General features: G+C 34.4%; 2 protein-coding genes across 2 annotated transcripts; one reads left to right on the top strand and one right to left on the bottom strand.

Annotated features, from left to right (window-relative positions):
• Positions 1-3,396: 3,396 nt before the first annotated feature.
• Positions 3,397-6,588, bottom strand: LOC142630066 (protein SLOW GREEN 1, chloroplastic-like). Its single transcript, XM_075804140.1, has 2 exons — positions 6,082-6,588; positions 3,397-3,843 (listed from the first exon to the last, which is right to left on the bottom strand). Exons 1-2 carry the CDS (start codon positions 6,511-6,513, stop codon positions 3,628-3,630), a joined length of 648 nt encoding a protein of 215 aa, XP_075660255.1. The 5' UTR covers positions 6,514-6,588; the 3' UTR covers positions 3,397-3,627.
• A 7,478-nt stretch (positions 6,589-14,066) lies between these two features.
• Positions 14,067-15,005, top strand: LOC142626932 (uncharacterized). The gene is made up of 3 exons (XM_075800661.1): positions 14,067-14,118; positions 14,319-14,446; positions 14,655-15,005. The coding sequence occupies exons 1-3, from the start codon at positions 14,110-14,112 to the stop codon at positions 14,977-14,979; spliced, it is 462 nt and encodes a 153-aa protein (XP_075656776.1). The 5' UTR covers positions 14,067-14,109; the 3' UTR covers positions 14,980-15,005.
• Positions 15,006-16,986: the final 1,981 nt, after the last annotated feature.

Genomic DNA, 16,986 nt, shown 5'->3' on the forward strand with positions numbered 1-16,986 from the left:
TACACGAGTTACCTCAATGAGTTGGTCTTATGGGAACTCCCCGTGAGATATTTGGTTTGAGTCTTGGAATTACATGGTTCTTGAGCACACCAACTCCAATGGGAAATTGGAATTTATTGCAAAATGTTATCTTTGATCAAGTTTAATCGAAATTTGACAGGAAAAATAACCAACTATCCAATACAGAGTAAACGTGGATCCCTCTTAAAAAGCATGAATTTCCCATCGATTTATCCATATATTGTTTGAATCAATCATGTTATCTTGAATCGTCCAAGATATTCAGAAATCAAGGGGAAAAAAGAAATTGCTTTAATAGTTCGCAATTTTCTATTAAGTGTTGAAAACTTGTACTTACGGTTTGATAGTAGTAAAATGATATCAGATTGTGCGAACAAGACATCATTGGAAAGTACGTAAGAAAAGCTTTTATTTAAGAATCCTTTAGTGATTGTTCTTCTGAAGTGAGCAGTACGTGAACGTCTTCTTGTCTCATAATGAGTCCTCATGGCAGAACCAGAGGCGTGGTATTCATGTGATTTTTCTTCATTTGAAATTTGAACCCCCCACTACTGCTAGCTTGTCTCTCGCTTCTTTAATTCGTCAAAGATAACATGCTTACTGAATCATTGTTATTCTTAAGCTGCGGAGCTCCATTTGAGGTTTAGCACATTGGATCTAAAATCTGAGAGGTATATTGTCTTTCTACCACCTCTCCCAAACACCACGTGCAGTGCTCTGTCTGACTGCAAGAGAGGGTTTTGGAGCTGACAATGTCAAATTCATGAGTGTTAAAAACTGATTAGGACATGGCTAACATGAAGCGTTGGCTTGGTCCCGGGCAATAATACAATGAACTTTCATGTGCTTTAACACTACCATTCTCGTCTTGAAGAAACTGACTAGGACATAGTTGCAAGCTCTCAACAAAGCTTAATAGTGAGTAAACTTTGGGAATAGATGTAATTTGATATTTCCACGTACGAAATTGCTTTGATCTAGTTTTACAGAAACTTCTCTTCTTCTTTTTCTTTTCTTTTTTGAAAAGTTAGTTTAACAGAAACTAAATGTTAGGGCCTTAATTGAGAGTTAGTATGTATAATTGTAACTGTGTACATGTGAGTTGTATCAAGAGTGTTGTACAGGTGGAAGAGTTAGTTAGTGGGTAGAATCAGTTGAAACTAACTGTATTGGTCAGCTGTGGTATAACTGATTGTGACAGCTGTGTTTAGAAGAGTGTATAAGAGGGACAATTGTACAAGAGGATGGTACGACTGAAATGATAATTCTAGTTGTTCTTGATTCCTTCTCTCACTCTCATCCCTTTCTATCTTAGGAGGCCAAGTTCCCTTTAAGTAACTGATGGGGGATAAACTCCAATAATCGTCCATGGAGGTCGTCCAGGGAAAGGCCAAACAATCAAAGGCTGTTAGAACCTCATCCATTAAACTCGTCCATGGAGGGAGAACTTTGGATGAGGTTTTGTGTGGTCAAGTTTCACAAAAACCCTGTCATATCGTCCAGGGTCATCGTGAACCTTGTCCATGGAAAGAGTCGTCCATAAAGGAAGGACCCCCCCTAGGATGCGAGGTACGCTCGGCATGAAATCCTCAGGACGAGGATCCCTGGACAAACCCTGGACACTTAGGAAAATTCCTGAGCGTGTAATACAACTCCTTATTACACGCATAACTTCCAACAACATTTAGGTGAGAAAAAATGTAACTCCCAAGCAGTTGTGGAAGTTATCTCTGAACCCTCACACCTCCTCAAATCCAGGGGACGTTACAAGTTTGATAACTGTTCTTAAGACACTATATAAACGTTCATTCAGACAAAACAAAGATACGCTTGACTTATCCCAAAAAGTTAGAACTCCAAAAATATAGAGAGAAAACTAACTTTATCATCGGAGGGTTCTTGGCCGGCGACCCCGGTCACATTTGATCGCTTTTCTTTCTTTTTCAAGCCATCGAGAGAACAAGTAGTCTTTTCAAGTCCGAAGCATCCAGTCTACTGATTTTTTTCGCATCATCAGTAACCACTATCATAGTTCTTTCCAATTCCACATTATCAACCTTAGAATAGCTTAGAAGAACACTAAATTTGATATGTTTGATAACAAAAACATAGGCGTTTGTTGTGAAAACATATGTGGAAGAATTTGGATTTGTTGTAGCAGAAGAGGTAGATGAGGAAACCTGGATCTTAACGGGACTCTGATACCATACTAGAATAAGAAGGACATGGACTGAATATCTGTGAAACAAGACCAAGAGAGAGAAGAGAGGAAATAGAGAGAATGAATGTGAAAAAGAAACTGAACCACGCACACTACATTATTAGTCAGTATACAAGTACTTATACAACAACTTGATTAACAAACAACTCTCCTAACAAATCTAATTCACTAGCCATTAACCCTAAGTAACTCATCTGCATAACTCAGTCCCACAATTGAACTTCAACGGTCTGTGAAGCTAACTGCAATGCAAGAAGCTCTGGGAGAGTACTCTCTAACAAGGTTTTGCCCCGGTTCACGATCCTTGTAGACACTCCTTGGGTCATGAGTCAGGCAAAACCTTGTTATCGCTTAAATGGGCAAAGAATCTACATGGGTCAACATGTATTTCAATTTAAGTAAAACATGATCTGATGAGGGAGTTATCACTTCAGTGGGAGAAGTGGGATAACCTACTACTTGAAAATGCCTAAAATTAACATGCCCATCTCTCTTCAAGTTTTTCATTTAAAGTTAATTACAAATTCACAATCATGGGAGACTATATAGAGACTCTCTCTACATTATTCACCATTTGAATACTGAAAGAAACATTATCTTCAGTCTAGTTCCAAATTCTCATGGAGACTATTATTAGCACCCAAGATATTGGAGGAAGGTGGATATCATTGTGAGATTCTAGTAGCCTCTGATTGACGAAAAGGTTTGGTTTGTGGGGCTTGTAGTTCGAAGGTTGTAGTGTATAGGCAAGACAAGCTTCTGAAGACCCAATGTGGGAACACAATTCTCTTTAGCTAAATGAATTTATTACTAATAAAAATTTGGCTAAAATATACTGTTGGGCCCAAAACTTCCACACATGACCAATTTTAGTCCATGAAATTTAAATCGATTACTTTTAGTCCATTACAAACTTAAAAACGGTCACTTTTAGTCCCTAAAGAACTTAAAGTGGTTGATTTTAGTTCTTATAAAAAAATAAAAAATTAAGTGATCGTTTTCAATCTTTATAGAGTGATGACGTCTCAAATTCACTTATGGGTTAAACTTTAAGGACCAATACTAGTATATTTAAATCTAAAATTTTTTAACACTCCAAAAATAATATTTGAGATCAATCTTCAAGGACCAATTAAGAAAATAAAAACTACAGATAACAAGAAAATCTATCTTTATTTCCACCAATTTAAAATTTTATTTCCTTGTTTCTCTAATCATCCTCTTTGAGACTTAGAATTCATGATTAACTTGTAACAAACCAAAATATAAAAAAGTAAAGTAACTATCAAAATTTGACATAGGCATAGGCCATAAGATTACCCGATCAGCAAAAACCCACACTGCCTTCACCTTATTCCAGCATATTGAAGTTGAACAACCCAAACTCAATTCTGGTCAGACCCAAATAACTTCATCCTAGACAATGGGGTCCTCAAGTAGCCCTCCACTTCAAACTTCTTAGGAGAAAGTTGCCTGTACTTAGCAAACAGCTCTTTGGCCTCTGCATTCTTATCTAGCAAGCTATAAATCATCCCCTGACAAAAATAGGGCCTAAAGTCATTTGGGTCTTCCTTAACCAATTCCTGATAACTCTTCAAAGCCTCCTGTCACGCCCCAAACCCAAGTGAGATCTAGGCACGTGACAACGGCCACACACTTATAAAGTTTACACCCTACAAGTATGTAAGGCCTTCATAACAATTAAAGAGTTATCCTCAAAGAAAATTTCATCAAGTCCATAAATTTGAAAATATCCTCAATAATGCAATTCTCAAAAGATCTTCAAATAATAATCTTCCAACATCAAAATAAAAAAATAACTAAATTCTTTAAATCTAAGGGTCCACACAAAATGGTAATCTTAAACATAAAAATTCAAATCTTATTCCATTGATTTCCTAAACTTCACTCATGCACACATCCCAGCGGAAGCCCAAACATATGCTACTCTTCCTGATCAAAATCTGAAAGGAGAAAGAGGAGGGTGAGTGACAACTCAATAAGTAACCAAAATCTTATGAAGTTCTATCAAGTAATAAATCCATAAAGTATATGATGTAATATGTGTTTTCAAAAGTTATAATATACTATGCGATTTCAAATTAACTGAAGAAGTTTCATAGTCTTAAATTAATAGGTTGCACATAGATCATATACTTGACTCTTACAAGTATATCATAGATGGTTTAGAAAATAGTCAGTTTCTTATATATCCAGAAGCCATAACTTACAATACGTTCCAAAACTCATAAGCAGTGTTTGTGTCTCAAAATAGTTCCAATACTCAAACATTTCCATAATCATATATGTAGTTTAAGGACTCAAAATAATTCAAATATTCAATGCAATTCATATTTCTTAATAATCTTATGACTATGGTCACGCTATATCCCTGTGACTGGATATCAGAGTACCAATGAATAACCCCCATTGGCTGGGTATCAAAGTACCAATGAATAATCCCCATTGGCTGGGTATTAGAATCAATTCATAGTCAGACTGTCTATAATCATATATATGAAATCATAATTTCTAACAAAATATATTTTATTCAATTGCATATACATATAATCATATATTCAATATTTTCAATACATTTGTGATATTTCTATATTTCTTACTTTAAATCAATATAGCTAAAAAACAATTAAATACAATAAATCTTATGTTCAATGCTCATATATATTTGTGGAAATTCTTTATTCTTTACTTTGAATCAGTATGGCTAAAATCAATTAAACAAAACACATCATATATTCAGTAACCAGATATATTTGTGATAATTCTTTACTTTGAAATTAGTGATACAATAGAAATAAAATTGTAACAATTATAAACAAATTTTCAGTAGTTAAAAAAATACATTAACATAAGCAAAATAAAACCCAATTAGGATAAAGTTACTTACCTCGGCTAGCTCACTACAAAGAACTTCTCCCTAACACTTTCTCTAAAATCCTTAGATATCACCTAACAATTTTAAGCACTATTTACTTAATAATCAAATAATAAGAATAATTTGCAAGATATTTGACCAAAGGAGAAACTTCTAAAATACCCAATAATTTTTCACTATTAACTCTCCTATATGGCTATATTCCACATTCTATCATTTGCATTGAAAATTTGTTTCACGTAAAAAAAAAAATCCAAAACAATGTGACATATAACTCTCCTCACATAATCATTTGGGTTGAAAAGTCAAAGCATATATATAACTATATAAGTAATCAATGCTCTGTAAAGCTGAGTTTAACTTCAACAAAAAATCTCTACATCTTATCTCCATAAACTCTAAAGTCTAAAAGGCTATTGGACTATTGGTGGTCTAACCTATAGTCCACTGGTTTCTTATAATAAATGTCTACAAAACATAGTATGCGCCCAGAGAAATTTCATGACCATCAAAGCACCCGAATAAAGCATATTACAGAGAAGACGTGTAGTGAAAAAAAAAAAAAAAAAGATTCATCGCCCAAATTCCAACCCTTCTCCGTTCACACTTACGCATAAAATTTTTTGATAATTTCACTAGTGTCCAAAATACCAACATAAAATATATTCTAATTCCAAGTAACACTTAGATTTGACCAGAGAGATTCTTAGACCCTTACCACAATTGTGGTAAGTCAAATCTTCTCTACTTGAGTATTTTGGCTAGTATCCTCCCTCAAAACATCTGTCAGTATACGCTGACTTAAATTAGACTATATAAACTAGGGTTTCAACCATATTTTCTAAAAACCCCTTAGTAATTTTAATTATAACAATTGACCCCATAAACAAATTTACTTAAATACCCCTCCTTTTAATTTTTTTTTTCTTTTCGGATATTACACCTCCTCCACATTCTTCTGCAAAAACTGTATCTGTGCCATTATCAACTGCACGTCTCGAGCCTCCTTCGCCTTGCTTCCCTCCTCCACATTCTCGAACAACGCCTCGAAACTCAACGGGTTAGAGTCGAGAATTTCTTCGAACACCTTGCGTGCATTCTCGGTATCTCCCATTTCGCTTAACAACCTAGCCATAAGGAACTTCCACTCAGTCACATTGGGCTGCGCGGATACCAGGCATCTTAAGACCTTAAGACCCTCCTCGTCCTTGCCATTCTCGAGCTTAACCGCTTCAGAATTGGAGTCGAGAAGCTCGAATAGCGGCTGATTTTGGGCTTGTTCTTGTTCTTGGTCTTCTTCAAGAACTGGGTTTTGTTCGGTGATGGTGGTGGGAGGTTCAGCTTTCGCATGAAGAATAGAGAGGTTTCCGATCATAGGGGCAGTGGCACCTATGAGAATTGCCGCTTTTGTGTAGTGAGTGAATGTTTGAATAATGGGCACTTGCCCCCGGACTCCTACAGCTTGTTTGGAAGTAAGTTGTAACACACATTTTCACTTTTAAATAACTTTTTCACCCACACGTATATCAAACACCCAAACAACATAACTCAAACACCTCTTTCAAACACCCTTAAAATTTCCTTGCATATGTAGTAGTCTACCATAAAGTAGTTACTCAGACCAAACCATATAACCTTTTCACCAATTTCACTATTTTTATAAGTAGCTTTTGTTGTCCCACATTTTACACCTATTTTCTTGTTTCATTGTCGTTTGGCATAGTGTTTGAATAATCCTGATCTACCATGAGTTGCCAAGTCACGAGTGGAATGTTAAGAAAGGGTTACATTTTCTAGAATGCTACTACCAAACTAAAAGAAAAAGCATAATTACTTTAATTAGTATGTTTTATATACCTTTGTCTAAAAGATGAAAGAAATATTGTTTAACTTAATAGAGCTAGCAGCTCTAAAAAAAAAAAAAAAAACTTGATAGAGCTAGGTCGAAAAGCATTTTATTATGTGGGCTAAAAATTGTAGGAATCTCTTTTCCCTTCCTATCATGTTCTCTCTCTCTCTCTCTCTCTCTCTCTCTATATATATCTATATATATATATATATATATATATATATTTTTTTTTTTTTTTTTTTTTTTTTTTTTTTTTTTTACTTTCAAAATGATATACTACATAATCCAGAACTTGGAATGTTGACTAATGATTACTTAGGCGTAAACTTAGAATTTCTATTGCCAAACATATATATTGCCCATTTGGATACAGCGTTTTCACATTTGAGTTTTCAAGCCGCGTGTTTTCTCTTCTTCTTTTTCAGCCGCAGTTGTTGACCAATTCTTCCGTGAACAGTGCATCCGTGCACTGTTCACGGACCCAGAAATTTCACTTTTCAGCAACTTTTTCATTAAAAATGGGTCCCACGATACTATTCACACATTTAAAAATTATTTTGCTACAGTATTTTCAATTTTCAACAATAAGTTCTATCCAAATGGACCCATAGTAGAACTTTTCGTTTGTTTGGATTAAGTTATGAAATAATTGTTTTTTGGCTGTGTGGAAAGAATTAGGGCAAATTAAAACTTACCCACCTGTGGTTTGGCCGAAATTTAAATTGTCTATCTGTGGTTTGAAATTTGACACTTTAGTCTTTACCCATCTAAGGTTAGCTCAGTTAGATTTCTATAACCCACTTCAGTTAAAAATATGGTTAAATATATAATTTTGCTCCACTTTTATGTCTTTCCCCTCCAAAAACACAAAAAACATGAAAATATAAGATTAAAAAAGTTCCAATAGAACACTTGCATTATAGTATTTCAAACCACAAGTAAACAACTTAAATTTCGGTCAAATTTCAGGTGAATAAAGTGTCAAATTTCAAACAAAATATAGGCAACTTAAATTTCAATCAACTATAGGTAGGTAAGTTGTAATTTATCCAAAGAATTATTTGCTATAGAGGGAAGTCACCTATCACATATAAGATCCTGTTAATTAACTAACTACAGGTATATAGATGAATCTTCCAAAAAAAAAACTATATGCAATATGGAGTGCTTTTGTTTAAGAATAGATCAATTTGGCTTTATCCCATCTTCAGAGTGTGATACAATAAGTACCCGTTTGGATACTCATAAAAAGGCCAGCGTCTGCGTCTACGTCTACGTCTACGTCTACATTTTCTTTTCTTTTCTTTTCTTTTCTTTTTTTTTTTTTGTTGAGAAGCGAGTTTTTGTGGCTTTTATGCTTTTCTAGTAGGTCTCGTGCACTGTTCACGAGACCCACAAATCTCTTTTTTCAGCAAAATTTTCATTAAAAATGGATCCCACGGCACTATTCACACATTTAAAAATTATTTCGCTATAGTATTTTCAGTTTTCAGCAAAATAAGCGGTATCTAAACAAACCTTAAATGTCTTCTGAGACCGTCAAAGGTTACCTTCTTTTTTCTTTTTTTTTTTTTAAAAGAAAAGAAAAAAATTTTATTTAAGTTATAACAAGGTAGATGGGAGGTTTAAACTTGGACACCTCCGCTAAAAATAATACCAAGATAACTCAATTGAGCTATATTTATAAGACTTGATATTTTACCCCCTGTCTTTAAAATATGATATATAGATGTACAAATTTTCTTGGATTTTATTTTTATTATTATTATTATTAATAATTCGATAGTTGCAAGAGGGGAGATTTGAATCTTGAATATATTTGTTAAAGATATCAAAAGTTATCAACCAGTTGAGCAAGAAGGCTATTGGCCATATATTCTTTCTTTTAATTGCCCATAGTGGTGAACAAAAAATTGGATTTTAAACTTATCCGAAATCCTAACAACACTATAATCAAACCTTAAATAGGAATTAAATTAGGTCTAATATGGTTAATGAGGTAACATGAAAAACGATGGATTTGATTTAGTTTTATACCTATTAAAAAATAAATAAAAAAACATAAACATATGGTTTCAAAAATTGTATCCCAGGAAAAAAAAATTATAACCTTAATAATGATTTAAAAAATGTATGTAATGATTAAAGAGTATTACCAATTCATCACACTTTCATCACATTAGGGGTGTCAATGTTTGACCCAACTTGCGAACATGACACGAACCCGACACGGGTTTTTGCGGGTTAGGGTTATGTCTTAATGGGTTTGGGTCATAAACGGGTCGACCTGAAAGAGACACGATAAGAAACGTGTCATAAGTGGGTTAACCCGCAATAAACATGTTTGACACGCCAATCTATTTATGTCAACCCAAAATGACCCACATAACACAACCTATTTAACCCGTATAACAAATAATATTCATTTTATTTTAACTTTGTCAAATACCTTTTATATCCAACATATATTTTAAATTTAAAAAGAAAAGTGAGTAATTACAAAAACTTACAAGGGATATAATTGGAAATTGAAACTTTACAAACCCTAGATCTCTAAACCCTACAAACCCTAAATCTCTAAACCTTCTTATAAATATCTTATTTTATTTTATTTTTTAATTTCAACCGTACTACTTACTCTACTATCCTATAGTCTCATGTCCAATTCTCAAGCTCAAAGTTTCAAACTGGTTATTGCTCTCTCTTTCTCTCTCTGGATGATAATCGTAATCATAGTCAGGATTAGTCTACTATTTGCTCCAATTCTTTCAATATTGATACTTAGCATTTGGTGAGTTCTAAGGATATTAGATTTTTGTTGAACTATGTTATTTTTGTTAAACTATGTTATTTTGAATTTGGGCTGAAGTGTATACACTTCTTTTAGAGTGTAAAGAACTTATTTCTAGATATATGTTATATTTTTGTTGAACTATATTATTTTGAATGTGGGTAGAAGACTTAAAGTGTATGCACTGTTTTTGAGATGTAAAAAAAAATTAAAAAATTATTTCTCGATGGATGGTACATTAAATATTATACAGGTTGAAAATGGGTTGTATTATTTTCATGTCAACCCAACATAACTCGTTTATTAAGCGTGTCAAATGGGTTGGGTTAGGTCAACTCGCCATATTAACAGGTCGGGTTAGGGTTGAGGGATCATGACACGATTACTAAATGGGTCGGGTTAGGGTTGAGCCATTTAGTCGAATACCCCTACCTCGATGCAACACGAACCCAACACGCTAACCCGAATTGATACCCCTAATCACACTACCATAGTCCCACCCTAGTGTAACAAATATATATTTCTACATTACATCATTGGATGACAATATCATGACGCAATCACAAAACTCACACAACTTTTTTTTCTTTTTAATAGAACCTCACACACAGTAGACACAACCATTTTATATGATTTTCATCTATATTCTACTAGCTAGTCATAACATTTATAATAATTAGTAACTAAGGAAAGTGATTTTGGGGAGTGAAAGGACCCAAGTGGGCCTATGGGCCTTTGGGCTGTAACATGGAGGACCGACCTGTTCCAGAATTAAACTCTATGAGTTGGCCCATACGCCGAGGGTCCGAGGATACAGCCGAGGGAGAGTTTCACCTCGGACAGATCCAAGAGAACTCAAGATTTTATTATAAAGGTCAAGGCACAACTCTGGAAAGACTAATGGATAAAAGGGGACATCCTGAATCTTCTAGATGCACCAGTATTAAAGAAAATATCAAGAGTAAAGGCTGCCACCTTCGCATTAAAGGCTCTGCACCTACCTCCCTGGCCGCATTAATGGGAAGGTGACCCCTGAACAGTGAGGTGGAAACTTCTAGTCACTGTTCAAAAAGTGTCAGGGAAGGAAGTATAAAAGGGGGGTAAAGGCCAAAGAAAGGGGGAGGTAGCTAAGAAAGAAATTGAGAAATTGTAATCTTTAAGGAAGAAAGAGAAATACTAAAGAAGTAGTCCTTGGCTCGAGTCCGAGGAGACCCATTGCAATTATTTTTCGTTATTTACCTGTATTTGTTTATAAAAGCCTGTTATCGAGCTCCTCCCAGTACTTCTAACCTAGGTTTTAAGCCCACACTCTACAAATTTTATTGTTTAAGGCTCATTGGGCCTGAGCCCGTGATTGTCTTTGGGTTCAGGTGCAATAGTGCACTTACAGTGATTTTGTGCATTTAAAATGGAAAGCATTCTATTCTAGTATGTACTATGTACTAAATGCATTATCTATATATCTATATCTATATATATATATATATATATATATATATATATATATAAAATAATAATAATAATAGGCGTAGCTGAGAGAAACTCAAATTAGAATTTCAAATTAAAGTTCCAATTTTGCATCTTGTGTCCTAAATTATTTATTCTTAAAGAATTTTATTTCTTAATTTTAGAATCAAATGTGAGATCACATCATAAATATTCATCCAAATGAGTTATTAAGTACAAAAACCAAATAGTCTAGAATAAATGAATCATAAAAAAAAAGTGCTTCATAATAATAAATAAATAAATCAATATGGACAATTTATATTTTATTCCTAATAATATCCTTACAAAAATTTTTAAAGAGTTAACAAAATATAAAAATGACTATCAATAGTATTTAAATTATATATATAGGAATTAATTATGCATCTTATTGTATATTTTTAAGTGTATCAATGCATATGCATGGAGTTACAAGTTAGTTTTTATAATAAAAAAGTATAATAGTAATTTTTATCAACTAATTGAATCAATATCAGTCTGGAAGAACCAAACATCTTTTAGTATGATTTTTTTTTAGAAAAAACAAATTTTCATATCTGAAGACGTTTCGGTTTTTGTTAAGAGAACGATATATTTTAGTATCGGTCAATACTTATATACCATTTTAAGATATATATATATATATATATATATGAAATTAAATTAATAATAGTTATTTATTTATTTATTTATTTATTTCCATTTTAAACTAATAATTTTAATAATATATATTATAATTTTTTTTAAATCTTACAAGCCTAAAATTCTTCCCTTTTAGTAATAATGGATCAATTAATATAATCTTGCTTCTATCTTTTTTGTGCACACTGTACCTAATACATTAGTCAAGCCAATTCTTTTCCTATTTCTTTTTCTTCTTCCCCGCCCTTCTCACATGTTTTTATGACTATACTATTTATTATCAGAAAATTTTTCGGAGCAATATTAACGGCGGTGCCGAAAAAGGCTGCTACAGGTCCGGAACCTGAGGACGATGTCTGGAAGACTCGAAGGTTCAATGGCGAAAGGCTGTGGCAGTTGTTGTGACAGCGGAAGCAATATTGAGAATAGAGTTACACCAATAAAGACAAGACTGCTAAGAAAATGTCAGAGCAGTGGCTTTGATACCATGTTAGAAATACTGAATTCAATAGTATTGTATTTCTCACTGAAAGAATATATATGAGTGCCTTTATATAGGAGGCATATGAGTGCAGTACAAGTAAATATGAGTGTAGTACAAGTAAGAGTGTTATACAAGTAAACTAGTTGGGCCTAAAACCCACAACATTATACATGTTAACAAAGACATTGCAGAGATTTGTTGAACTTTCTACCAAGTCTTTTTTTGGCTATATATTTCCCCTAGATTGGCGGAAATCATTGGCAGAGAACATGTTTTCTCTGAGAGAATCGGAGGTTTCAAGGAATTTACTAGAACAGGTCATAATTGAAAACATCAGCTTGAAGGGAAAGTTGACATACGGGCAAATTGGAAGAGTTGTAGTGATAACCCTTGGATTGGGTAAGATAAACAATGGTTTATATAAGGAGATTTTGAAAAGGTTTGATGGGACTTACGGAAATCCACCATGGAAGACATTCATTCAGGTTCTCCGTAGGAATATGGGGCCAGAATTTCCTCAAGGTATTTTAACTGACAATAACTGTGAATCTCCAAGAGAACCGTGCATTCTGCTGAAGCTACAAGAAGCTTTGCTGGATAGTTACAATGCAAATTGGAGAGAAGTTGACTATATTTCACCTGGTTATTTCTTGTATCTTATTGAGCGCTTCCTAATCTTGGCATCTTCCTTCAAGGGATACTTTATCACTTCGAAGTCTTCTTTTGCTGAATGGTTTACCTATCAAGCTGCAGATACCAACCCAAATTCCACTTTAGTGGCTCAAATGAGACCGTCCCATGTTGTCTTTGAGTTTATTGTCAAAGTTGTTCAGCGGCTTCTTTATGATAAGAATGATACAATGGATTGGATCAGAAGGTCTGATATAAATGTGAAGGACTACTATCCACTGTTGGTATTGAGATTGGTTTCTATAATATGTTTAGTTCATCTGAATTCTGGGGAATTTTTGGAATTTCTTTTGGAATTGCTTGGCAGGAGCTATATTACTGAGCAACTTCCGAGGGAATTTTATGATTTCATTCAGAGAAAACGGAAACATATAAATGTGAATGTGCTAGCTGAAGCATTTAAAAAGATTCACAATCCTCTTGTAATTGTGAGTTTGGGAGGAAATTGTTCAAGGTTTCTATGTCCAGATGCCATTTTTGTGGACATGACGGTAAACAGTGCAGGGAGGACATGTTAAAAGTCTTGTTTCCGGAGACAGTGAAACCATCACAAGGTCAAACTGAGACATTTGAAGTGGAAGCAACTAACTTTGGCAATGAAGTGCTTTCTTCAGGCACTTATGATCAAGACAGTCGTAATTGTAAGTCTGCACCTTCAAACTTTGCTTTGGTGGCAGATCAGGGGGACTTGAACAACATAAATGGAAGCAAGCTTAAGAAACAGTGCAGGGAGGACATGTTATAAGTCTTGTTTCCAGAGACAGTGAAACCATCGCAAGGTCAAACTGAGACATTTGAAGTGGAAGCAACAAACTCTGGCACTGAAGTGGTTTCTTCAGGCACTTATGATCAAGACAGTCGTAATTGTAAGTCTGCACCTTCAAACTTTGCTTTGGTGGCAGATCAGGAGGACTTGAACAACATAGATGGAAGCAGGCTGCGGGTGAATTACTTTTGGGAAATATTTGAAGCTTTGAAGTCGTTGGAGCATGGTAAAGATCCAAGGAGCTTTTTGTTAAATGTCCAAATGATGAAGGTAATGCAAAATTTTCATAAAATATTCTACTTCAGTAAAAAGCATTCGCAAATGAGCAGCATACTGTATTTTTTTTTTTTTTTTGAATCTTTTTCTATGTAAGCTAATGCCAAATTTTCATATAATATTTGACTTCAGCAAAAAGCATACACAAATGAGCATCATACTAAAGTTTTATTCTGTTCCTATGTACATAGCAGGTGAATGTGGAGAAAAGTACTCACCTTGTTAGTACTGTTATGCACGAATGCCTTCCGAATGCTATCAACGAGGAAGTAGACAGCATGGTTGATGAACTGAAGCAACTTTCTGCTGCACTGGATGTGAGGTCAGTATGTACATTGACTATGATATGCCTAGCCTTCTTTTGCTTTGTCCAAAAGGGGTCCTTGATCAAACTTACTCATTATTGATGGATTATATGGACCAATTTTTACTTTGTTTTATAACTCGTGTACGTGGTAGCAATGGAATATCAAAACCTTCCCTTTTTTTACTGACCTTTTTCTTCCCTCTCTTTTGCATCATGTTCTCAGTGAACCGGAACTTAGAAACAATATGTCAACAATTCAAGAACTTTGCAAGAGATTACTGTCAAGAAGGCCAAATCTGGAACCTATCTTAAGTAAGCAATTCTTGCAACCGGGCACAAACCTTGTGGTTGAGACTTCTGGCAGTATATCAAATGAGCAGCAGTGTGATGTAAAGGACAGTGATAGCAAAGCTAAGGAAAATAGCAGTGCTGATGTTGCATCGGTCTCTAACAGTGAAAACACCTGCGCTTTCAGCAATACAGGTGCTTTATTGGCTTTGTTTGTCTCCACCATTGCAATCGTAGGGGGAGCAAGAAAATGGTTGTGAGGAAGCTATTAGTCACAGATTCCACTCAATCTTGACAGCTGCATAAATGACTAGAATTTGTTTTTCAGTTGGAAGTGGTGCATATTGTGGTTGTTTCACTACTTCTGTAAGCCTTGCACCTCTATTGAGCAATGCCTGAGTCGCAGCATCAAGGTCTGACCCAAATTGAGCAAAGGCAGCGACTTCTCGATATTGTGCCAATTCCAGTTTTGAACTACCGCAGACTTGTTTCATATCTTTCAACTGAGTGGCAGACCTGACACGGCTGACAGATAAGCTGACATTAATTGCAGGTCTAATTCCGCAATAAAAGAGTTCTGTTTCCAAACAGATTTTTCCATCAGTAATGGAGATCACATTGGTGGGAATAAGGTGAAGGGTAACAAGTCCAGGAAAAATAAGAGGGGTAAAAAAGGAGGCAGTAAGAGATAAATATATGTACATGAGTTGAAAGTTATTGTGTATTGTACATTTCAGAAATTGTCTTCTCTATGCACTTGAAAGAGATGAACAATCTAGCATTTCAGAAAAGATCTTTGGATCTCAATATTTAGCACTTACTGTTCTATAACGCAATGCTATAGAAGTTGCAATTCAAGGGCAATGTGACTATCAAAGGAGGTTGTCTTGTCCCATCTTTTTGAGCAGTGTGGGGTTATAGGAAAAAACAGATAAACTTTGGCACCTAAGGTTGTTTAAAGTTCACACCCAATGGAAAAGAAATAAAATAAAGTTTAGGAATCAATAATTAGGGTTGCATGTTGTTGTCAATATTTAGGGTTCTTTGAAGTCAATACCAAGCCATTGGAAGAGAATTCCTAAAATAATAAAAGTAATAAAGAAAAATGTATCAATATTGAATTTTGGAGCTTTAAATACGATTCTCAAGTTATATGAGAAAAAAAGGAACTACCTAGTGAACAAATTTTAAATACCCCTTTTATCAATATTCATTCTTTTAGCTTCAGAAGTGAAATTATCTCAATAAGTTGGTCTCATGGGAAATCCCATGAGGTTTGGTTTGAGTCTTGGAATTAACATACACACGGTTCTTGTGGACGGGATGGGTACACACTACAGTGGCCTTGCCTTGAAGAAGTTCCCTGTATTTTTTATTTTTAAAAATAAAAAAGGCTTTAGAAGTGATATATAGTTCTCCCTAGCAAGCATATACATATCCATATTTTCCTTCTTTCTTTCTGACTTTTTAAAATAACTGGTACAAATGTTCAGAGAGTGCCAATTTAACCATATAATGAGAGTTTAGAAAATTTAAAGTGTTCTGTCAAAAAAAGAAAAAGAAAATTTAAAGTGTCTCGTAGATGTAATTATTGACACCCTTGTATGAGCAAGTATTGTCTTAGATAATGAAGAACAAGAGCAGAAAAAAGAATACCCTTGCTAGAATTAAGAAACACTGTTGAAAATGCATCACGTAATGCGACTGTCACAATTCTCATTAATTTGTACTCGATGCACATGTATGTGTGATGTGTGTATTACATAACAACTTCCTAAAGATATTAGGGGAGCATATCAAAATTTGAAACTTTAGAGAATAAAATCAAAAGACCCTCAAATTTTAAGGGTGTGTTTTGCACTTTAACCTATAGAATATGTTAGGTTTTGAGATTTTAGATTGGAAAACCATGAACATATCTGCCTTAGTGTAGTGCTTTTAAAATTTCAAAGTGCTGTTAAGTTCGCTACCTAGGTGCTAGAAGTCACTATGCAAAACTATGTTGTTCAACCGATCAAGAAGCCCTGATTTCAACAAATCGAGCTACATCTCAACAAATCAAATCTCAAGATTATTGAAATATAAAATTCAACCCAGAAGTTCACTAAGTGATTAGGGTTTTGTGTGATCAAGCCAAAGGTATAAAAACAAACCCAAGTGTTTTTAAGTTTGTTGCCTAGGTGCTAGAAGTCATTGTGCAAAACTATGCTACTCAACCGATCAAGAAGCCCTAATTTAGACAGATCAAGCTGCATCTTGATAGATTG

The sequence above is a fragment of the Castanea sativa genome, chromosome 3 (genome assembly GCF_040712315.1).
Source record: "Castanea sativa cultivar Marrone di Chiusa Pesio chromosome 3, ASM4071231v1".
NCBI classification, from domain to species: domain Eukaryota; kingdom Viridiplantae; phylum Streptophyta; class Magnoliopsida; order Fagales; family Fagaceae; genus Castanea; species Castanea sativa.

What these genes read in the sequence shown, in the direction of transcription:
- LOC142630066 (XM_075804140.1), bottom strand. Translation starts at nt 6,513, where the DNA reads ATGATCGGAAACCTCTCTATTCTTCATGCGAAAGCTGAACCTCCCACC. An exon ending in TGCAGAAGAATGTGGAGGAG is followed by an intron (nt 3,844 to 6,081) that starts GTGTAATATCCG and finishes GCGTGACAGGAG; the next exon opens with GCTTTGAAGAGTTATCAGGA.
- LOC142626932 (XM_075800661.1), top strand. An exon ending in TCTGCTGCACTGGATGTGAG is followed by an intron (nt 14,447 to 14,654) that starts GTCAGTATGTAC and finishes TCATGTTCTCAG; the next exon opens with TGAACCGGAACTTAGAAACA.